Below are 23559 nucleotides of genomic sequence, written 5' to 3'. Positions count from 1 at the left end.
CTCTCTCTCTCTCTCTGTGGGGACTTTAGTCTCTTTTTCCTGATAGAAAATCAAAGTGTTTTTGACTGAAAGTTTAATGTTTTCTGAGTGCCGAGTCAAAACCAATCAGAGTGTGCATGCTCGCTCGCTCTGGTCTTGAAAACACACCGTTCTCAGTAGAATGTGCTGCTGCTCTGACAGCAGCGTGTGTGTTACGGGCGATGAGGATGGATCTGGAGGATGTGTGAGGAATGAAGCACTGAAGACAGCCAATCAGAGCAGAGACAGGCGTTCCATGTGACCTGCAGCAGTGTGGGTCAGTGATCAGACTCAAATTATTCTCTTTACAGTTTGGGTTGTTTTCCATCTTCTGGCTGAGCTGCCTCAGTAGCGACCCACAGGAAATCTTTCCTCTGTGTGAGGTCACATGACACCATGTGATGGTCGGACTGCAGAACAGTGTTAGCTGCAGGCAATTAGCCATTGTTTTGCATTGCACTAGTGACCCTGAGCCGAAGCCTCCTGATCCTTGCACTGCTTCAGGTGTTTCACGTAGAGCTGGGCGATATGAGATTTTTTCATATCACGATATGTTTTTTTCATTTCAGGCGATAACGATATCTATCACGATATAAGCCAAATAACTATATTTGTAAGATTTAAATGTGCCGTTGCTCACAAGTAAAATGTGAAATAATCAGCAGCTTGTTTTTATTTAAATATTTATTTCCCATAATAAGTTCAACAGGGTAGATGTACTTAAGGAACATGAGACTTTTTCAGATAAATAAAGGCAAATATTGCAAACTACACAAAAGGCAGCCGCTAAAGCGTTTAAGTTTCAAAATAGAACAAACGAAACAGACTACTAAATTGTCAATTCCACTTAGAAACAAAATATTAATTCTAAAAATAAATCTTAGTTTGTTTTACAGAAGAACAGACAAAACTGACTAACTTTTGTCAATATCAAATAAACTGAGAACTAAAAGGAAATTCTCAATCTCTCCTTGTTGTATAGCTTAGCTTTTCAAACAGTTTTAACAGTTACTTTAGTCTGACAAAAGCCGAATGACGAATTAGCGCTTCCAGTCAGAGACTGAGGCTACGTCCACACGTACACGGGTATTTTTGAAAACGGAGATTTTCCGTTTTCGTTTTAAAAAATAATCCCGTCCACACATAAAGGCAGAAATGAAGGAAAACGCTGCTATGAACATGCCAAAGCAGCAGGTGGCGCTAGATTCCTAACCGTGCAGAAATGTTGGCCAATCAGAAGTCTAGAAGCCTCGGTGGGAAAAAGTAAACAAAGCTGGGGCATAGAAGCAGAACCGAGTCGTATGTGTGGAGGGACAGTAACTGTGTGTATATGTAAGCATTTAAACACTGCAGAGAGTAGAATTAACAGTAACAGTATTGTAGAAATTCATTTCACCGAAACAATAACGTGGCGCACAGTGTGACGCATGCACCAGTTTATTGTATTTCCAGACTTGCTTTCGGCACAATTTACAGTGCACGCTACTCTGTTTTTTGTCAGACTTGAAATAGCCGAAATACCTTCACACTACGGAACTTCTATGGCTCTTCCGTTCGACAATCTCTCCGGCGTTGGAACCATCATCTGTTTTCTCTTCGGTCACGCTCGGTTGATTTTTCTAGTCGGCACACTCATTTCCTCCATTACCCGCTGGCTCCATTACCCGCTGGCTGCTTCCCAAACAAACACACGTGCGGCTTGGCACTTGTGCTGTACGTAACAAGTCACGCGACGTGACGCTGCGGCTGTGATTGGTTCGGCTCTGCGCTACTTAATTTGGATTGGCTGACCTTTTTTTTTTTTTTTTTTGAGGACAAGAGCGGCGAGGTCTATCGCGATAGCTTAATTTCTCTATCGAGTAAAAGTTATATCGCGATACATATTGTTATCGTTCTATCGCCCAGCTCTAGTTTCACGTAAAACAGCTCTGAGGTATTTCTGTGTATTTAATCATGATGCTGCTTGGCCATCAGCTGAAATAACACACACACAGCTCTGCAGTGAGAGTCTGACATGTTTACTTCCGGGACTTTTTAGCCATTGGTTGCAAGTTTATTACAACTTTACATAATTCCATAATTGGCCGAGTGTGACTGGGCTGGCTCGTCGTTGCCCTCTATGCCGTGATATGGATGCGCTTAGAGGTGTGCGGGGAGGAAGGGGTCAGGTGAGCTTCAGTAGGGATCAGGTCACATGGTACATGGATGAGGTCACTGTCAACCTGTGTTTCTGTTTCTCCACATAGGGTTCCTGATTGGAGGAATCAGCTGGCTGATGGCTGAAGAACGCTGAGCTTTCCGTGATGCGTGCAAATATAACACGCTTATTCTATTTCCGTGAAACCTGCTGGATCATCTTTACGGTGTGAGAAGCACACTGCAGAATCAGCAGCTGTGCAGCTTAGCATGTGTCACATCTGCACTGTTTTGAAATGGTGTGTGTGAAAGGCTGGAAGGCCTTTTGTTTTGCTCAGGGCATGTCCGCTGCTGGGATCGAACCTGTGACCTTTCTGTTAGACGTGGAGTGGGCTCAGAGGCAGTGGGAGGCGTGTGGAGCAGCCCCAGGCCTTTTTCTGTCTGTGTGTTTTTATTTACTGTCTAGTATGTGCCGCTCTTTGGCACAGCTGTTTCTCACTGTGCCCTTTTTAACCCCACAACACCAGCGCCCCAACACACACACACACACACACACACACACACACACACACACACACACACACACACACACACACACACACACACACACACACACCAACAGTCCAGGATAAAGGTCAGAGTGCCCCCCGTCCAAGCTGCTAGAGTTACAAAACAAATTGTGGGGTGGCCTGGCGAGGAGGGGTGGAGGATACAGTGACAGCCCCAAACTTCACACACGCCCACACATGCGCACAAACAGACACACACCAAGGATAAAGTGACACTGGAACATTGAACTTTGAACCTTTTCTCCCAAGAGCTGCTCACCTCCTCCTTTTCTTCCTTCAGTTTTATGTCTGTAGGTGTCTATGGGTGTGTGGGTGTCTATGGGGGTGCATGGGTTTCTGTGATGGAGAAGGCAGGAGGCTCTGCTGATGTTTGGAGGTCTGCCTGCGTCTCTCTCACTGCATTAGAGCTGCTCCCTGAGGAGAGAGGGGAGAGATGGATGACGAGCGTGGCTGCAAAAATAACTTCCATATTTAGACTCGGAGAGGAGAGATCAGGAGCGGCGTGGGTTTCAGGGCTGCTCGGAGAGCTGAGGCATCCTCGGGAAAGCTGCTGGTCCTGATCCATCTGTAGTTTCAGGGATGTCAGTGGAATGAGCGCCTGCGAATCGGTCCTCCTTGGAACTGATGTTTGCACGTGAGCTCTGATAATTGATGCTTATGGCTGGTTTGTGACGATGCCGCTTTTTCCTCTTGGCTGCACTCTGACCTTTCAGCCACGTGCCCCGATCCTCCTAAGGTTTAAAAATCTTAGATGAAGTATTCAAATCATCGTCTTTTACAGCGTGTCTGTCTGCCACTTAACATGTTTATGGGTGACCCACAGCTCTGTGGGTTTTACTGTGTTGACGGTGAAACTCGGGGGTCGCTGGGTGATTAAGCTTTCTTTAATGTGAGCGGATCGTTGGGTCTCAGGAGCAGGTGCGTCAACACATATTAGACAGAAACTGGCTTCATTAGTCAGCATCTGGAATGCGTTGAGAGTGGTAAAGGTGACTAGTGGCCGCGGTCTTGGAAAGAAGCTGATTGATTATTTGTTGTTGATCGATGGGATGTATTTGGCTCATGGGCAGCTGTTAGTCTGTTTGTGTCAGAGTGAAATGTACAGAAAGGTACTCCATCATATCTTAATTTTGCCGTCGCATTGTGATTCATCCTGGGTAAAAAGGTCCCATTGTTGCATTCAGGTGCTTTCAGGAAAGCAGGAAAAAAGATTCATCAGCTGTTTCCTCCATGTTGCCATCTCCTCCGCCTCAGCTGCCCTTCTCGCACCATTAAGGAGTCGTGACTCTGTAGATGCAGGGAGGAATCGACTGAGAGGGAGGGGCGGGGTGTGTCGTGATGCTCAGTTTCACCTTTCTGCTCTGCTACAGTGAGACAAGGTGGAGGCAATGGAGGGGTGGGGATCTGTGGGTGGTTGAGGAGAAGTGAAAGAGCACAGAAACAGAGTGAGGGGAAAGGATGATGGAAAGAGAGAGGATGCACACGCACACATACTGCACACACACAAACAGAAGGAGGAATTTAAAAGCTTGAATTTGCTTGACCCCTTGATGAGCTGGCTGCACTCACACCTGTGTGTGTGTGTGTGTGTGTGTGTGTGTGTGTGTGTGTGGGTGTGTGTGTTGTTGTAGTGTAGTCGCCTGTCGATTGAAGGGGAGGCAGAGGTGTTGTCTGTATGATCAGTGCTTGTGTGCAATGATGTTTCTGATGCTCCTGAAGCTTTCACTGCTGTCTGTCCTCCTGCAGATCACACCCTCAAACACACACACTTCCTACGAGTATCAGAACGACCTTGAGAAAGCAGCCGTGTGTGTGTGTGTGTGTGCGTATGTGAGAGATGTCCAGCAGTGATAAGATTTTTCTATTAGTTACACACGACACGTTCCATTAGAAGAGAAGTGAGAGTGCCCTGCAGACAAACTCTGGATCACTGATGAGTGTGTGTGTGTGTGTGTGTGGGTGTGTGTGTGTGTGTGTGTGTGTGTGTGTTGTGTGTGTCGTGTGTGTGTGTGTGTGTGTGTGTGTTAACTGACCACACAAAACACAGCTCACACTGACACACAGACTCACGCACACCCACACACACACACACAACACACACACACACACACACACACACACACAGTCACAGAGATACACACACACACACACACACACACAGATTTGTTTATGTTTGTACGAGTGCAAACAGGATGTGATTAGGCGTGTAATTAGCTTTGAGTGTTCACGGTTTCATGAGGTTTACACGTCTGAGCTGCGCTACAGACACACACGACAGACACACACTACAGACGGGTGCAGGTTGAATTTGGTTCTGGACTCAGATGCATGTGCTGTGGCCGCTCCTGTTATTGACCGTGCCAGGAAGTAAAGGCTGATCGATTGGCTGTTGTGGTTGATTGACAAGCAGATAAAGAAGTCCAGAGTGCGTGGATGTCACGGTAGCAGAGGGCAGCAGGGCCTGCAAGCCTCCAGCTCGTTACTTCACCTTCTCCGCCCTCAGCCCGCTCCGTGAGCTCGCCACCTTCCTGTCTGTGGTGTTTTAGGGTCAGGGAAGTGATGCCTTACACCTCTGTGAGTTTGAGTCCACCTGTAGGGGCTTTGTGTGCAATCAGGTGGTTCCACACGCTGAGCCATTATCTAATTTGACTCTTGATGATTGATTAAAGCCCACCGCTGCTGCTGCCGCTGCTGCTGCCGCTGCTGCAACTCGCCATATCGCATTGCGAGGCGAAAGGATCATATTTCCTCCCGGCGTCCTTGCTCTGTTTGTCTGAGGTGTTCCTGAGCCTCAGCGGTTCTTTAGTCACAATAAGCTGAAGGCGTGTGCTCTGCTGCGGCGTGCTGCAGTTTTGCTGACGGCGTGGTTATGAAGCAGGAAGGACGGCAGCGAGGCTGAGGAGGTGCAGACTCCGTTTGGTCCGGAGGCTGAAAATGAGATCTTTAAGTTTAGATTTGAAATAAGTTTGTGAACAAGTTTGACCAGCTGGGGTTAACATATAGTTGGCCTCGATTAATGAAATCTGATCGGCTGACGGGTCAAAAAGGCGTGACCGTGAGTTTAAATGAAAGTGAAGTAATCTGATTGGCTGACCTGTCACACTTGAATTAAGGTCAGGGGGAAGTGCTGTAGTTTCAGAATGAGTGGGTGTGGCGCCATGCAGGCGTCTCAGATTTGGTGAAAACGGTTTCCATGCATTGGTCAAACGTGAGGCGAGGCTCCTGCTGCGCTCCTGCTTCTGTCTTGGAGAACCTGCCGCCGTCCTTCGGATGGTTTAGGCTGTCTGAGTCTTCCTCATTTAATCCCAGATCGACTCAATGATGTCAGGGCACTGTGGCGACCTCACCATCTGCTGCAGGACTCCTTCCTGTCACTGATGGTCAGGAAACCTCTGACCATCAGATTCCCACAGAATCCACCTGCTGGCGATGAAGCCTTCATCCTTCTTTGTTAGTTTCATCCTCCTTTACACACACACACGCACTCATTATCCCCTGCCCCTGCTGACCTGATGAGGTTCTCTCTGATTTTCTCAATCCTGTTAAGAGATTACAAACTGTGTCTGACTGAAAATATAGATTAACAGGGTGGAGGTGGAGGTGGGTGGAGCTGGGGGGGCTGTGATAGATGTGGATTACTGGAGGGTGGTTGGATGCACATTAGTGGGATCAGTGCGAGAGATGTGAGGTTGAAGTTCACAGGAATAATTTGGGGCAGTAATAAAATTCAGAACGTGTCACAGGATGAAGAGGAGGAGCAGAAAGGCATGATGGGTACTCCTGCTCCTTTAAAAAGCACCTCAGTGCAAAAACAAGCATGTGGACTGCATGAAGTAAGAGGAGGAGGAGGGGTGCAGGCAATGCTGTAGGAGCACAGGGAGGTGGATGAGCTTGGGTCGGGTGTGTATGTATGGCAGGGATCAGCTCCACTAATGGCTAGCACAGCTTTGAGGAGCCTGTCAGATCCTCTGATCCCTGAAGACCTCGCAGACATGATGGAAGCAGGTGCAGGTACAGCTTCACAGGTGAGAGGTTAAATAATGAGCTGTAGGAAACCAGGTGAGAGGAGACCGGGGCGGGGCTCAGAAACAGGGCAGGTAAAATATACAGCTGCTGTTGTGTATATTTCACAGTAAAACCCTGAGGTATAAGATTAAATAAAGTAATTTCATCTTCATCTTGAAAACTGGTTGGGCTGATGGATGGAGAGCAGCTAAAGGGCGAGCTGCAGCGCTCTGGAATGAGATACTGGGATGGCCGGACACCTGAGACTGGAAGTGCGTAGGCACTGAGGGATAAAGCGTGCTCAGTGGCACTTCAATCAGCACAGGTCTCTGAAAGGGAAACTGTGGAGGATACAGAGGACACTCGGTCTAAGCTTAACTTCATGTTTCTTTAATTTATCACGATGAGGCCTTCCTCTCCATGTTTAGCTGTGCCGGCGGTCCATTGGAGCGTCTCTGCGTGTTCAACTGGAAGTGGAGCCAGTTCAGTTCAGTGTGGCCGACTCTCCTCTTTCGTCACCGCGGGTGTTCTTCCTCGTTCTCTTTCTCTCTGCTCTGTTCTCGCTTTCAAGGCGCCGCCTGAATGAACTGAGCTGGCTCGGCCTCCATGCTATCTCAGCTGCCACCAACACTCTTATACCTGAGCTTTAAATCGGCCCTCCCCCTCAGATCCCACTACCCAGCAGCCCCGCAGAGCCAACTCAGCGGCTCTGCCTCCGTCCGCCAGCCGCTCGCCTTCGTTTTCCTCGCTCCATCACCGTTCTGCACCTCACAGTCACTCCACATTGTCTGAATGTTCACACTTTGGGTCCAGGTGTTCTCTACTGTTGCAGGGCTTTGATTTTCTGTTTATGGGTGTAATTAAAAAACACCTCCCCCCCACTCCCCTGTCTCAGACTTGTACCCATCAGCCCCAAGAATAGTCGGATTTAGCCTTTACTGCTAATCTGAAGTCTTACTGGATCTGCCTACATCCCAGGAAGCCCAGTCAATAAGTCCAGCGACTGCCAGGCTGTGTCTCAAGGATGGCTCTTCAGCTCAGGTGGATATAATTTACCTGAGGGCAGGACGGGACAACAGGAAGAGTGTTAGCACAGCTCCGGCCTGTCGAGTCTGGTAAAGACTGGTCAGCTTAACGTGCGTATTTCCATCCTTGCATCATTAGCCTCTTATACTCAGGCTAGATTTAGCCCCACGCCTCTGCTGCTCTCCCTGCCTGAGAGGTGAAGGAGTCGTGAAGGCGGGGTGGTGTGGGGGGGTGGATGAAGCCAGATTAGGTTTCAGAGCGACAGAGGTTGGCTGGAGGTGAGATCAGTGTAACGGATCTGCCAGCAGGAAGAAAGAGAGACAGGTAGACGGGCCGGATTCCACGACGCACGTAACCCAAAGAAACCTGGACTCTGTTTGTTAACCCTTGCGAGTCCGAGCCACGACGGACGGATGGACCCAAACCCTGCATACGGACAATGTTTGTCGCATTGTCAAGCTGGACAGGAAGTCTCTGACATGCGGCTCATTCAGCGAGCAGAAGAGACGCTCACAGAAATATTCCCATAAAAACCAAAAACAGAAGTTTTGTTTCTCAACATTGAAACTGAAATGAATCAAAATGTTCTGATTGGCTGACTCGTCCCTGGGCTTCTGGTTTTAGACTTAAAGAGGGGGATGAAATGAGGATTTGGAACGAAGGGAGGAAAAGAAGAAACAGAATCTAGAAGCGTCAAAACAGAACAGCCTGAGGTCGAGCACTTCCCCACGTCGCGCTCTTGACCACAATTTGTCTGGTCCTCACTTCATCTCTGCTAAGGTTGGTCATTGCTCACATTTGAAGCTTGTGGCAGTAACGAGGGAGGGCGGAGGTTCACAGACGGACCAGAGACATAAAAGTATGACAGTTTCATGAACGCTGAGTGGGACTGAGTGTAATTTGTCAGAGCGGATTCAGGAGTTTGTGGTGCCGAGCCTGCACGAACAATCTTAGAACCACAGCTAAGAGATAGTTAGACGTGAGGTGGTGAGATGCTCACTCAGCTCAGCAGGAGGCTGTTATCAGTAGTGGTGCAACGGATCACGGTTGATCCGTAATCCGAACCGATCCCACTCCACGGTTCGGCACGCACGTGAAAAGTATGTGTATGGTGGTCAGTCTGTCAATCGGTAGTTATGGTCAGCGCTAGCGGTCCAAGTGGAGGAGCAGAGGACTTTGTGGCATTTAAGCAGCCCTTTGCTGCCCAATCCAACCGGGCTAAAGCTACTGGGGTGTTTAGCTGCAGACGTGAGGCCGTACTCCGTTGTGCAAAACAAGGGGTTAAACTATGATGAACGTGCTTGAGCCACGCTGAGTGTCCACTTCTGTGACAAGATCGTTCCAAGCATGTATAAGCAGGAAAAGTTCAAAGTTACAGCTGAACTGTCCCAGGCATCTTCTGTTGCCCTAACTACAAATGGGTGGAGCTCCAGGTCAACGGAAAGCCACATGACCGTGACCACTCATTATATCACAGCGGAGTGGTAGATACAAAGCCCTGTACTGCCCTATAGATTAGATTAGATTAGGTGAAACTTTATTAATCCCATGGGTTCCTCTGGGAAATTCAGTTTCCAGTAGCACAGCACAGACAGAAGTTGCAGAATGTGAGTAGAAATATGCCACATATACACATATATAAATACAGAGTATACAAAAGGGATAAATAGGAATAAGAATACAAGGGAATGGCACATTTCAAGTATTGTGAGTCTATTACACCGTTGGATGTTAACAAAAACTATTGCACAGGGAAAAGGCACTACAGCTTACTTGTCCCCCCCTCCTTTGTCCCCCTGTTTCCCCTCCCTCTCCCCTCCAGCGAGGAGTTAAACAGTTTGATAGTGTGTGGGACAAAGGAGTTTTTAAGTCTGCTCGTCCTTGACTTTGGGAGAAGCAGCCTCTCACTGAACAGACTCCTCTGGTTGTTTATGGCCGTGTGCAGAGGATGCCCAGTATTGTCCATAAAGTCCATATTGCACCTTAATTTATTTTTATATAAGTGCGTGGAATGAGTCTTGAGCTGAATGTTTTTTAATAGGAAAAAATACTTAAATAAGTAAATGGCGAGTCAAATTTTTGTCTTTTTTTCTCTTTTTTTTGCTGATCTGAAAATTGATCCGATCCGTGATTTAAAACCGTGATCTGATCCGAACCACGAGATATTTGATCCGTTGCACCACTAGTTATCAGTGTTCCTGACAGTTTCCTACAGCTGGGTTAGAACTCCAGTAACTCTGCAGCTGGATTAGATCATTAAACTGAGATTAATCACCTCACAGGTGAAAGATGCTTCACCTGTGACGTCTTTGGGCAGAGCTCTCACACAGAGCATCCACCAGAGTTTTGGTCTGATCACACTGAAGGTCATGACCTTTGATGCAGGCTGACACACAGACATAGTCTCATCACCACCCAGAAATGAAAATCATGTTGAAGGACGGTTTCCCCCTGCTGGAGGAGGTCCAGGGTTCCTACTGGGAGATTTAAGAACGGACACCTGTGTGAAGCCGGAGGAGAGGGTGGGGCTGTTCTCAGATCTGTGATCACACGTTGTTTCAGTCCTGCTTTAAATATACAACATAAAAATGGCACCTCAGCAGGACAAGTCATTATACCCCACTACACACACACACACACACACACACACCCTGAAGCAGCAGCAGTGATGGGAACAGTCAGTACTTCACAGCACTCTGGTTTAGCAGCATCTCACTTCCTCCTTCAGTTGGCCTCAGTTTTACTCATCACTATACACACACACACGCACACACACAGACACACACTCCTGTTTTTCTGGCAGCAGCTCCTCGAGTCAGCAGCACTCTGTGGAAGAACTGGTCATGAGACCAGGATAAGAGCTAAAGATAGTAACAAACACACTATGACAGGACACACACATATACACCTATTACAAGTGTGTGTGGTTTACACACACACACACTGTAATAGCACATTTACGTTGTGTAGAGTTTCTTCTTTCTTCTCTCAGACAGAAAAGAGTAAGTCCAGAATCCAGACCCTGTTCCAGCTCTGAGCTGTTTGTCTTTGTAAGGAAACAGAGATCTGGGGGCGGGGCTTTCTCTTGTGCACAGACACACCTGTGACCCCTGTCCCATCAGTGCCTTGGAAATTCTGATGGACAAACGTCCCGTGGCTCTGTCTGAATGAGTGTGAAGAGCTCGGTGTGGTAGAGCAGGTCGTTTCCCTCCTGCTGCTGCTGCTGAGCTCAGGCTCCACCATCCTGCTGTTAGCGAAGGGCAGCCAATCAACAAGGATGAACTGAAGTTCTGCACGGAGGCTCGGTATCAGAGAAAGGAGGATTATTTTGAGCTGTGAGTCATGCAGAGCTGCTCTGGGAGTCCCCATGCAGTAGAATGGATGGATCAGAGATCTCAGCAACCAAGCTATGTTACAGCAGCCTGACAGAACCATGTTTGCATGTTTGTGGCATCATCTGCATGTTATTGGTCAATCAGCAGATTAAAGTTGAGTTTACACGGTGAGCTGTCACAGGAGGAGGCGAGGGAAAAACGCTGTGGCGCTCAGTCAAGCTTCTCGGGACAAATGGACTAAACGCTCAGCCTTGGCATATACCCCTGTGAGCTTTCACTGTCTCACTTTGTGCCTCAATAATCAAACGGCAGGTAATTGGCTCTTTGTGGGGGGAGGAGGGAGGGGCACTTTTTTGTCTGCTGTGATTAAGCTCATCCTTTCTTTACCGGCTGCGTGGAAGTTGAAATCCTTCCACCGCTCGCAGGTGTGTCGCAGTGAACCTTCAAACAGACCCTGTGACTGCGATCAGCTGCAGGGATCACTGCGTCAGCTTGTGTTCTCCTGCTGTGTGTGAGCTTTGCGTGGTTCTGTGGGCCGTCAGATTCCTGCACCAAGCACTTCCTGTCAAAGTGACTTACAACAAAGTGGGCGTTAAAGGCCTTATCTCCTCCATGTCAGTTCTTTATGTGGAGCTTGGATGTGATTACACCTTCTTCATCCGCTGCCTCTCATCACCATTTTTCAGCTCTATGGGAGCGTCCGTCACCTCACCTTCACGTCTGTGCCACGCCTCCTTTTCCTCATTACTGCATCTGTCAAAGACGAGCTTGGGTCATTTCAAGTCCCGATAAAATATGTTCATAATCGCACTAAAGCCACGGGGAGCAGACTAATCGTGGATTCGCTGCGCAGAGGATCAGGAGTTTGGGAAAGGTGTCGATCGAAGCATCGATTACTTCCTTTTGTGTTCCGGGATTATTTCAGTGATTCTGCAGTGAGTGCTGTTGCAACATCAGCTGTTTGGTAATCTCAGCTGATCTGGAGCTGCAGGCCCTGAGGGCAGCCCGGTCTCTGAAACTCGCTAACCTGGAAACACCACCCAGTGCTCCGCTCTCAGCCTCCTGCGGTGTGCAGTCCAGAGAGCCTGAACTTGTATGGTGTTGCTTGTGTGTGTGTGTGTGTGTTTGAGGGAAGTTGGGACAGCTCTCACATGACCGGACTTGTGACTGACCTTGCGCAACATTACAACAGGCCTGCGTCCAGCTGCCAGGACAGCAGCCGAGCTTTGATTCCTGCGTGTGGATCAATAAAGTTACACGTTATTATCAACGCTCCGCTATTTTTATTGTCGTGATTTTTGGCCCAAAGTTTGGAGGAGGTGTGATGCATGTACAAAAACATGACAGCCTAATTTCACTCAAGTTATGAATCACCAGAGAAGCTAATGTTTGTCCCAGTTGTGTGTGGCCTCCTCCTTGTGTCCTTTCTGGACCCGTCTGCAGATAGTTGTGTGTTCTTTGAGATTTTTCTTGCTTCATATTTTTCTTAAAGAGTTAAAAAAGCATTCACCTTTGAAGGGTGACCTCAACTAACGAGATGATTTCAGCTTGTGTAACTCTGAGTCCAGTGGAAAGATGCGGCGCTCGCGCTTAGCCAACCCAGAGATAAGCTTTGAGGAATCTGAGTGTTTAAAGATAGAAACGAAGGATGCTAGAGCTCCACCGCAGAGCCTCGCTGGCCTTTCCACATCCACTCTCTCCTTTTAGCCCAGATAGTTCTCCCACGTGCAGGCGTGCTATAAATAGCCCAGGTTTAATGCACGATTGTCCCGGCGGACTCTTCGTGTTGGTAGCGTCTCGCTGCTTTCGCTCAGGCACACATTAACCACAAATGGGTCCCACCACACCTCCACCCCCCAAAACAGCAGAATTACACAGTGAGGACCTTCTGAAGGAGCTGATAGTGAGCAGATCTCAGAGGTCAGGCTCATTCATTTGCACATTACCTCTGCTGTTCCAGCACGAGGCGGAGGCTCAGCACAGAGCCTTCGTCTCTGTCTGTCAGTAACTTCAAAGGTGTGAGTATTCTGCATTAATTTCATGCTCATTTGTTTAATCTGTCCGTTCGAGCAGTAACGGTTTCAGAGACACTCTGAGTGATGCTGACGGGCCGTGGTGTCAGGGAGGAATAAACCCGCCTCTGCTGCCGTTTGCTTTCAGAGAGGGGATGACGGAGCGCCGTGCTGTCACTCAGCAAAACCTCTCATTTAAAGTCACATCTCAGGCTCCTTGGCACGAGTCAGGACCTGCTTTGTGCAAAAGCGGGCACGTACGTGCTGCTCTCACCTTCTGGTCGCTTCCACTTCTCCCTCAACTGATGCTTGATGACTGCAAAAATTTGAGCCCTGACTTCGATCGGCAGGAGTCAAAGCTCCGCCTCCTCGCGCTCACCTGAACTCGACCCGATACGGGGTCAGAGTGTCAGAGCCGGTGTACATTCGCAGCAGTTGGAATAAACATGGGGAGCGACAGAAAGGCTTCAATGAAACACGAGCAAACATCTGCTCTCAATCACACGCAGGTCAGCAGTAAATCACTGCATCAATGCCTTAAATGGGCGTCTGGAGGCTCTGAGAGCCTTCCTGTAAATGCTCTGACGCAGTTTGACTTTTGGACCTGCAGTGAATCCCCTCACCTGATTGGATGCTGCACACGTGTTTATGTTTGGTTTGTATCTTTGCAGAGACGGTTAACACAATCCTTCCTGGAAACAGGAGCAGAATTGCTCCTCGCCGAGCTGCTTCCTCCTCCCGGCGTCTGATTCATGTCGAGAAGCTTTCAGTCTTTGTCGCTATTCAGAGTCAGTGCAGCACTACAAGCACGCCGCAGCCTCGTATCGCCTTCCGCTGCTGCAGCGTCACGTGTGCACTGATGTTCTGGGACATGTTCTACATACGTGGGATGTCCCCATATGTGTGCCTGTGCATGCGTGTCATGTTCAGGGATGGTTTTATTGATTGATGGCTGTGGTGGAGGGAAGGGAGGATGATGGAGGGAGGAGTGGTAACATTCAATCAGACTGTCCTCTGATGGACGAGGGTAAAAAGAGTATACGAGGAAACTGTAAGTGGAGAAAAGGGCAGAGTGGCCAACGAGGGAAGGCTGCATGATGGTAGGAATGAAGAAAGGATGGAGATGAGTCAGAGCCACGTGAGGAGGATGTGAGCTGCATGCTGAGGGAGGTTCACACTCAGTTAGGTGAAACACACCTGCATCAGCAGCGGGGGGAGGGTCTTACCGAGGGCGCCCTCTCCTCTGTCACTCCACCTTTCCTCCTCCTCCTCCTCCTCCTGCTCAGTGAAGTCATGACCGCTCTCCTCCCCTTTTCCCTTCGCTGACGTTATTCTGACCTACATCTTCCTTCCTGTGTCCTTCTTCTTCTTCTCTCCTTCAGCGCGTCTTCTGTTTCCGGCTCCGTTCATCAGCTTGTCCACCGCTCAGGTTCCTATGCTCTCTGCTGATTGGCTCTTTGATCATGTCTCATGAGTCGTTTATGAAACCGTAAACGCTATCAGCTGATCTTATCTCCTCCATGACCCAAATAAACACGCTGAATAAACACTCATAAACCGAGACGCACAGCGAGGCGATGAGCTGAGGTTGGAGATCACTGAAGGTGTGTGTGTGATGTAACTATGCTTTGATTTAAAAGTGGGATAAAACACGCAGTCCAAAAACAGCCAAATATTAAAATGATGGGGCAGCAGGATGGGGAGAGGAGCGATGAGGCTTTTATCATTTCTGTGTTCTGGCTGTCGATCGAACAGCTGATTGGGAGAAATATATGAATACTGTTAATTGCTTTTATGAAAAATGTGTTCATTCATGGTGATCGTGAAGTAGAAGACGGCTCAGAGCTGCTTTGTTGTAGCTGGTGGTGGTCTGTCAGCTGGACAAGTTGCCGATGTGGACTGTGTTATGTGTTACAAACAGAAGCTCCTGCACAGTTCCAGAGATTCCCAGAGCCGATCTGAATGGCTCAGCGTTGGGTCTGACGTAGAATAATGGACAATAATAATGGATTGGATTTATATAGCGCTTTTCAAGGCACCCAAAGCGCTTTACAATGCCACTATTCATTCACTCTCGCATTCACACACTGGTGGAGGCAAGCTACGGTTGTAGCCACAGCTGTCGGGGGGCAGACTGACAGAAGCGAGGCTGCCATATCGCGCCAACACCAGTAGGCTAAAGTGTCTTGCCCAAGGACACAAAGCGACCAAGAGCCAGGACAGAGAGCCTGGGGATCAAACCGGCGACCTTCCGGTTACAGATACACTTCCCAACCCCCTGAGCCACGGTCGCCCCAAGTGTGCTATATATACTTGATGTATTGCGAGTTTTTCCACATACGGTGGTTAAAATATCTTCCAGAAGAAGTTGCCGTGGAAATATAAATATAAATATAAATATTTCTGAAACATGCCGTAAAGCTGTTGCTGCAGTGCCATGAATTTATTCCAGCAGCTGAAAAGTCGTCCTCTGCAAAACAAACAAAGACTGTTTTAAACTTTGCATGTGAGCATCTCCATGTTATAAGCACAAAAGAGAACCTTTGCAAGTAATTTTGTCTCATTAATTCTTGTTTGTGATCGTTTGTTTGTCGAGTGCTGACCACAGAGACAGTCGTACTGTCACTGGTGAAAAAGCCTCTGTGTGCAGATGATGCTTCAAATAAAACATTTAAATTGAACGAGTGCAATTTAGGCCATATGTGGTTAAATATAACATTAAAACATGTAACATAGTCTGACAGTGGGTCCAAGGATTTCACCCTGATACCTAATGACAGGATACGCCTCCTCAGAGATGGTGGGTCTCTGAACTCGGAATAAAAAGTGTTCCTTTCATTGTGTGAGCAGAGAGCACTGCTCGTGTTGAATGTGGTAATTTGGTTAATTTCATCATCACATCAGTGGTCTCAGCTATGCTAGCTGAAACCTGATAGAAACGTGACAGTTGCTGCTGGGACAGAGTGTTCTGCACGCTCAGACACAAACGGCAGAGGACGAGTCGGCTACAAGCTGAGCTGCTTTGTGTTTGAGGAAAGCTGATCTGTTTGAATCAGTTAAAGACGTTTAACTGGTCGACCCAGTGTGTGTGTTGTCATTTCCTCATCATTCATAAAACAGGACATTGATTCTGTGTGTCGTCTTCATGCAGACGTTAAGGAAGGAATGTTTCCTCCTCCCTTCAGAGACCACGCAGTCATTTCCCATCACGGCGAGTCACGCACACACACTTCCTGCTCTTCACAGTGACGTGGCTCAGTGTGTGAGAGAGGCTCGGCCTGCTGTGACTGTGAGTCACATGGTAAAGAATTTAGAGATGTGATCTTGAGGGTAAAACACAAACTGAGCACAGTTTCCCTTTTCACATGTTCCTGAGAGCATTTCAGGAATTCTTGATTAGGAAGCGGGATCTGAAATCGTCTTGTATGGGCAACGGACATTTTCAGGGAGTGGGTTTTTCAGAGTGGGGCAAGCCATCGCTGAGGTTTTAGAGAAGTGTTTGGCAGTTCCTGACTTTATGAAGGGTGAAGGCTCTGGTTCCTTCAGGCAGAGGCTTCGTGTAGGTGTCGAGTGATTTGGTAATGGGAAATGATTCTTGAGGTCTTGTTACCTCAGATGTTGCGAGGGGTCAGAGGGTGCCTGCTGAGGTCCTTTATGTCCATAAGAGTTCATGTGGAGGTTCCTGTGATTTCATGTGATCGTAGGAGATCCTCGTTGTTGATTACTGCCTGGAAATAATCTCCATTCCTCTGCTGTGTGTCTAAGCCTAGGTCTCCTGTTTTTTTCTCTTTCGGTGTTTGCAGTGAGTGACGCGCAGAGCTCGAACAACTTTGAGATATTTGTCACTAAAGAACATCAGAAAACAAAGTTATATCAACCATCCACCTCCTCGGTCAGAGTACACATGCAGCTCAGTAAAACCAGCACTCATCACATGTGTCACTGTGACCACAGTGAGACGTGCATTAATAGATGAAGACCGTCCACACTGGGCGACTGTACATGTGACAGACAGTCTGTGCGATCCTGGTGTTGAACCTCCTCTAATGTGGAAGCCTTATTACATCTAATGAGCAGCTGTTGATGAGAGCTCCTTGTGATGCTGACAGCGAACAGTGATTTACAGTGCAGACTTTTATCTAAAGTGCCTCTCACTTTGAGAAAGGGCGGCTTGATTGGAACTGAAGCTCTGACAGTACAACCACACAGAAACATTCAGACTCATCGGAGTCGTGGAAGGAGAACCATCTCCACGTTTGTGTTTCAGAGAGCACAGATAGCATCATCCACTGCTTAAGGCAAAGCAGAACAAAAACACTTTTACCCAGCTGTGATCTTTGTGACTTGTGCTATTTTTTTTGTATCCCGAAAGAACCCAGGCTCCTGGGAATGCTGCTTTGATCTCGATGTTTAACTAACGTGACCTCTCCTTCTCTTTTTCCGTCCTCAGTATGGGGAGGAGGAGGTGTGTTCGGACCGTCTGGACACCGACTTCCCGGACATTGACCTCTCCCAGCTGGACACCAGCGACTTTGACAGCGTCAACTGCCTCAGCGAGCTGCAGTGGTGCAACGATCAGTCGGCCAACGCGTCGCCGGCCTCCATTCACTACAGCACAGCAGACGAGCTGTTCGAGGTGAGGTTTCTGTCCTGAAGCCGGCGCCTCTTCTCGAAAATACGTCTCCTTTTTCGGCGTCTTTCTTTCTCATACCTATGCTCGTTATCTTTCTATTCTTGGAAGAGCTGGTGGTCAGAGGGAAATGAATCTTCGTCCGTTGTTTAGTGTTGAGACAAAGTTGTGTTGTGTGAAGGACTTCCCAAATACTCCCTGCTGACTCCTTTAGCTGCACAGTGTACAAAATATGTGCTCTGATATTATTTTAGTGAACTGAGGCGAGCACGAGGTATTAGGCCGGAATCAGCTGGCAAACATGTCCACGCACTGCAGGCTTGTCTCAGCACTTCACACCAAACAGAGGCTGAATCTGTGCTTTTTGTTTTGGCACCTTCTTGTTTTTTCAGACCTTTTGACCAAAGCTGTTGTTTTATGAATTAATTCAGCTGTTAATTGAATCTCACACGTGCCTTTCGTGGAATTGGGTCTCAGAAGCATGTTGTTAGAGAGCCAAAGTTTCCTATGCTGAAGTGGGTGTAAAACCCAAAGCCCTGTCTTGACCCTTGTGCTTAGATGTGGACATGCAGCGTGTCTCTGTGGGCCCAGCCGAGAAAGTAGTTCCCAGTTATGCTGCATGTAACACGATGATGCAAGCAGCACATCTGCTGGGCCGCTGAAAGCCCGAGGCTCCGGTGTCTGGTGCCCTTCCGGGATGAATTCAAGGAATACCCTTCTAATCTTTATTTATCTGCGAGCCGGCCCTGGATCATTGATCGTCCATAGGTTTGCAGTCCCTGCAAAGTCTTGCAGTCCCATTATGGAGGCTAAATTGAGAGCACCTCGAGAATAAAAAGACAATAGCGGAGAGATAAAGTAGCATTTAGGTCCACATCATCTGCTGTGTAATGCAAGTCTGCTGATGGAAATTGCTTTGATGCTGCAATGTGCCACAGAGAGTATTGGTTAAATGAAGACAGGCAAAGCATTATGGGAATTCAGGTAAATAAACACCCACAGCCCCTGTCTGCACTCTGAGCGCCTCAGTTTTATTCTTACTTCGATCCACATTAGCTGACGCCTGAGCGACTCTTTGACTTCCTGTTGCTGACACGAAACTAAACTTCACAAGATCACAGACGTACAACACAGACAGTTACAGACGCAATCATACAGCACAAACACAATCACAGACACACAACAGACACAGTTACAGACACAATCATACAGCACAGACAAAATCACACACACACAGTCGCAAAGACACAATCATGGACACAGGTGTATTCATACTGAGAAGTTACAGCAGTGAGATTCTTCATGTCTAACAGCAGCCGACTAATAAGAAAATACACGAAGAGGAAACGGGCGCGTTAATCTCACCGTTTTTCTGGTTCTTTGTCTCGATCAAACACTGCAGCTGCTTTACTTCCCGGCCTTTGTGGTATCGGGAGCTCTTTGATGGCTTCATGGCACTTTTTCCTCTCTGTGTTTGTCACCAGTAACTGCTCCTCCTGATGCGTTCTGGTCTGTGTTCACTCATTTTTCTGTTTCTGCAAACTCACTCTGCACATGTACAGCTTTGAAAAACACAGCACCCCCCTTCATTCCTCTGATATGTTATATTTCAGTCAATACTATATTGATCAGATTAATACAGCAGTGTAGATGGTCAGACCGCGTTTGATTATGAACACGAGTAATGAATAGAGTGATAAGCAGACACATGAAGCCCTCCCAGTGTCTCTGCCCCTCTGCTTTCAGTCAATATGGTGCTTATTTACGGTCGCGTGTCGCAATCTCATCCCCAGCTGGAGGTTATCGATCGTGTTTGTGTGACTTAATTTAACCTCAGAGTGCAGAGATCAGGAAAGGAAAGAGCAAATTGATTTAGAATTATGATTTTAGCAATAAAAGCCCACACATGCTCAGTGGACATCTATTCAGCTGTTTGTGTGTCAGCCAATCACACGGCAAGACAAGCTGCTGAAGCTCAGACTGAGCATCAGAATGATGAAGAAAGAATGTGGCATGGTTGTTGGTCTGAGTGTTTCACACACTGATCTCCAACCATCTCTGAGCTCAGAGGAAATAACCAGCCAGCAGCATCTCTGTGGGAGGAAATGACTCGCTAAGGTCAGAGGAGGATGGACAGTCTACTTAGAGCTGATAGGAAGGCAGCAATAACTCCAGTAAGCACTCGCTACAACCAAAGGTCATGTCCAAATTCATGGGCTGCATCCTCCTGAGGCCGCATTTGTAGACCGATTACGTCACAGCGACGCGCCGAAGGCTGTCCAAATTCGTAGACTCCTCCGAATGCAGCCGACAAATGCGTCCTCCTTTTCCCCGAATTTGAAGGATGGGTCGGGTGTGTCCTTCGTGGCCTACCATATCCCAGAATTCATAGCGCGGCCCAGCCAAACTCCAGTTTCCAACAATGGCGGCCGCTACTAAGTTTTAAAATTACTCATACTAATCTTTCTGGGTCACAAAATAAACTTTTAACATATTTTCAGGCGAGAAAGTAATGGTAAATGGCCTGTATTTATATAGCGCTTTACTAGTCCCTAAGGACCCCAAAGCGCTTTACATATCCAGTCATCCACCCATTCACACACACATTCACACACTGGTGATGGCAAGCTACATTGTAGCCACAGCCACCCTGGGGCGCACTGACAGAGGCGAGGCTGCCGGACACTGGCGCCACCGGGCCCTCTGACCACCACCAGTAGGCAACGGGTGAAGTGTCTTGCCCAAGGACACAACGACCGAGACTGTCCAAGCCGGGGCTCGAACCGGCAACCTTCCGATTACAAGGTGAACTCCCAACTCTTGAGCCACAGTAGTCCGTGTAAACATCAAATATCTGCTCGGTTTATCAAGATATCGCATATTTGCAAAAGTGCTTCGACGTTTTCGGAGACGTCTGCTACCCACCAGCTCGACAGCTAGCCGGGAGCTCGAGGGTTACTGATGCGGCCGAGAACGGCACAACTCCCGGCACATCATTTTCAGATCACCGCGGACTTTCGCTGCTCGGGTTAAACGTAATATATAAGTCACTTAGACAACCTAAAAATGTTATTGTTGGGCTTTTTTCAGTGTTTTGTTTGTTCGTGAGTAAATCGGTTTGGCTGAGATTAAAGTTATTAGATTAGATTAGATAAAATAAAACTTTATTAATCCCCAGGGTGGGTTCCTCCTTGGTTTTTACACAGCTGACTAAACGTCAAACAGAAAACTGATTAAACAGAAGTATGAGACAGTCGAGAATTTACGCCAGTGTCCTGTTATATTTTAGATAGCAAGGAGCAGACGGCTGACTTTATTAAACTCCACCGAGACAGCGGTGACGCTAATCTGAAGGCTAGACCGTCCAATTTCACGGCCGTTTACTTCCGGCCTACCCGACCTTCTGAGGACCCGACCCACGTAGACTGCGAAGGCCGGGTCCTCAGGAGGATGCAGCCCATGAATTTGGACACGACCAAAGTCTGCAGAAGAGCGTCTCTGAACCTTGAAGCAGACGACCACACCAGTGTCACTGCTGTCAGTAAGAAAAGGAAACTGAGTCTATGGCTAACACAGACTCTCAAACCTGGACAACAGAAGCTGGAGAAACGTCTCCTGGTCTGACGAGTTTAAAGCATGGATCCATCCTGCCTGTGTCCATGTTCAGGCTGCTGCTGGTGTGACTCTCAGTACCAGCTGAGCATCGTTTAAACTCTGTAGCCTGGCCGAGTGCTGCCGCTGACCACGCCTATCCTTTTTGACCTCATTGCACCGTCTTTAGCAGGATAACAAAGCTCCGTGTCTCAAAGCTCAGATCATGTCAGACTGGTTTCTAGAACATGATTGTGAGTTCACTGCACTCAGGCAGCCTCCACAGACACAGATCTCAGTCCTGCAGAGCAGCTTTGAGATGCAGGAGACACATCTGCATCAGCTGTGTGATGATGTCATAATGATGTCAGTCTCTGAGCAGCTTGTTGAATCTGAGCCATGAAGAGTTAAACTCAGTACTAGCAGGTGTACCTAACAAAGTGTAAGTAAGTAAGTATAAGTAAGTGTCTGTATTTTGATTGTCAGGTAAATATAAATCTGTTTTTCTGTGACTGTTAAATTAAGTATTGCTTTTAGCCAATCAAAGGCTTTCGTCTGCTGATGTAGCACTGTGTAGATTCCCGCAGAGAAGACGTGAGCTGGCCTGAAGATGGAGAATAAATGTAGGAATAAATAGTTTTGGCAGCTGGGGACAGATGGATCTGGATGATAAAAGAGAGAGACAGATGAATGAAGCTCGCTGGCTTCCCGTAGGCCAGCCGTGCTATCGCCTCTCCACCAGACTCTGCTCTCAGCAAGATGGCAGCTCATCAACAGTAAACAACTCCTGTGTGGATGTCACAGGAGGGCCGGCGGTGGAAAGAGAGCTGAGCTTGGACTGAAATTACACATAAACATTATTTTCTTCAAACGAGACAATGTTCATGCTGAAACATTACAGAAGTGCACATACAGCATTGCAGAGAACTCAGTGTCGTACTGACGGAGATAATGAGGTCAAAGGTCAGAGTGGAGTCACCTGACCTGTGATGTTATTGTGATAAATGACACAAACAAGAAGAAAGAGTGATCAGAATGTATGGGGCATTGTTTGAGGAGTGATTCAGCTCCCAAAGAGTCCTTCAGTCTGAGAACCAAGACATCTGTCCATACATCCATCCATCCAAACATACATCTATATATCCAAACATCCATCCATTCATATGAATGTGGTGATGATGATAGATCTGGTGTGGTGGATTAATAGTGGGTCTCTGAGGTTTGTATCGGTGTTCCTGATCCCGCCCATGTTCTGTTCCTGCAGATAGAAGAGGAGAACGCGGCTCTGCTCGCCGCTCTCACCGACAGTTTGGATGGGATTGTGGATGCCGAGGTGGGTGGACTCTCTGTGTTCCCCGCCCTGGGGGAGGAGCCCAGCCAAGAAGAGGAAGATGGTCTTTCTCTCAGCGCCGAGGACTTCAGCCAGCCTCTGGGGTCCGAGACCGAGGACCCATCTCTGGTAAGAACACAGAGCGGCGTGAAGCAGCATCAGAACTGTTTCTCTTGTCTCTATTCTGAGTCTGGACCTCAATTTTCCACATCTCCCTCTGTTATGTTTGGTATACAAAAGAGAAACAGGAGATGAATATACCAAACATAACAGAGGGCTGTTATGTTTGGTATATTCATCTCCTGTTTCTCTTTTGTCATTGGTCTGCAAATCAAACGTCTCTCACAGCCCAACAGACAGAGATCCTTTAATGCGAGCTTCAAACCCTATCCAGCCCTCGTCACCCCAACGTGCTGAGCCTCTCCTTTCCCATGCTCTCCCTGCAGCTTTCTCCCCCGTATCTCCATCTGTGTCGCGTTCACTAACCTTCATGATCCCCTCATCGGCCTGCGAGGTTCAAAGTCTGCCTTTAACTGCAGGAAAACAGAGCAGCACAAAGTAACCTTTCATCCTGTGTGTATGTGGGGGTGGGGGTCCCGTTTCTGGGAACCAGGCATTATTTCAGTCACACAAATAGGGTGAAATGCTTCAGAGAGAGCGCCTTGTAGAGGTTTGTGTGAGAATGAGATCTGGTCATAAATGATGAAATCCTGAAAAAGAATAAAGTCTGAGATGTGTTGAGAACCGCGATACAACAGTTTCTTACAGCAAGCTGCTGACCTCAGACTTTTAGGAAACTTTCAAAGTTGTGTGAGTGATTTGACGATTCTGCAGACCTACACAGTCTCAGGACCATGAGTGAGGTGGTCTGTGTTGGTCTTTGTGCTGACGTGTGTGTGTGTCTGTC

At 47.8% G+C, this 23559-nt stretch overlaps 1 protein-coding gene across 1 annotated transcript in view; it reads left to right on the top strand.

The window, feature by feature from the left end:
- The window catches only part of ppargc1b (peroxisome proliferator-activated receptor gamma, coactivator 1 beta), a 57175-nt gene that overhangs the window by 20641 nt on the left and 12975 nt on the right, over positions 1–23559 (top strand). The window contains exons 2-3 of the mRNA XM_042213987.1: positions 17552–17737; positions 22587–22781. Of these exons, the coding sequence (XP_042069921.1) occupies positions 17552–17737; positions 22587–22781 (381 nt within the window). The remainder of the gene's footprint in view (positions 1–17551; positions 17738–22586; positions 22782–23559) is intronic.

The sequence above is a fragment of the Haplochromis burtoni genome, unplaced genomic scaffold, assembly GCF_018398535.1.
Source record: "Haplochromis burtoni strain Fernald_Lab_line unplaced genomic scaffold, NCSU_Asbu1 Contig_507, whole genome shotgun sequence".
NCBI classification, from domain to species: Eukaryota; Metazoa; Chordata; class Actinopteri; order Cichliformes; family Cichlidae; genus Haplochromis; species Haplochromis burtoni.
The sequence above is the reverse complement of the archived record's forward strand: the minus strand, read 5'-3'. Positions and strand labels throughout refer to the sequence as shown.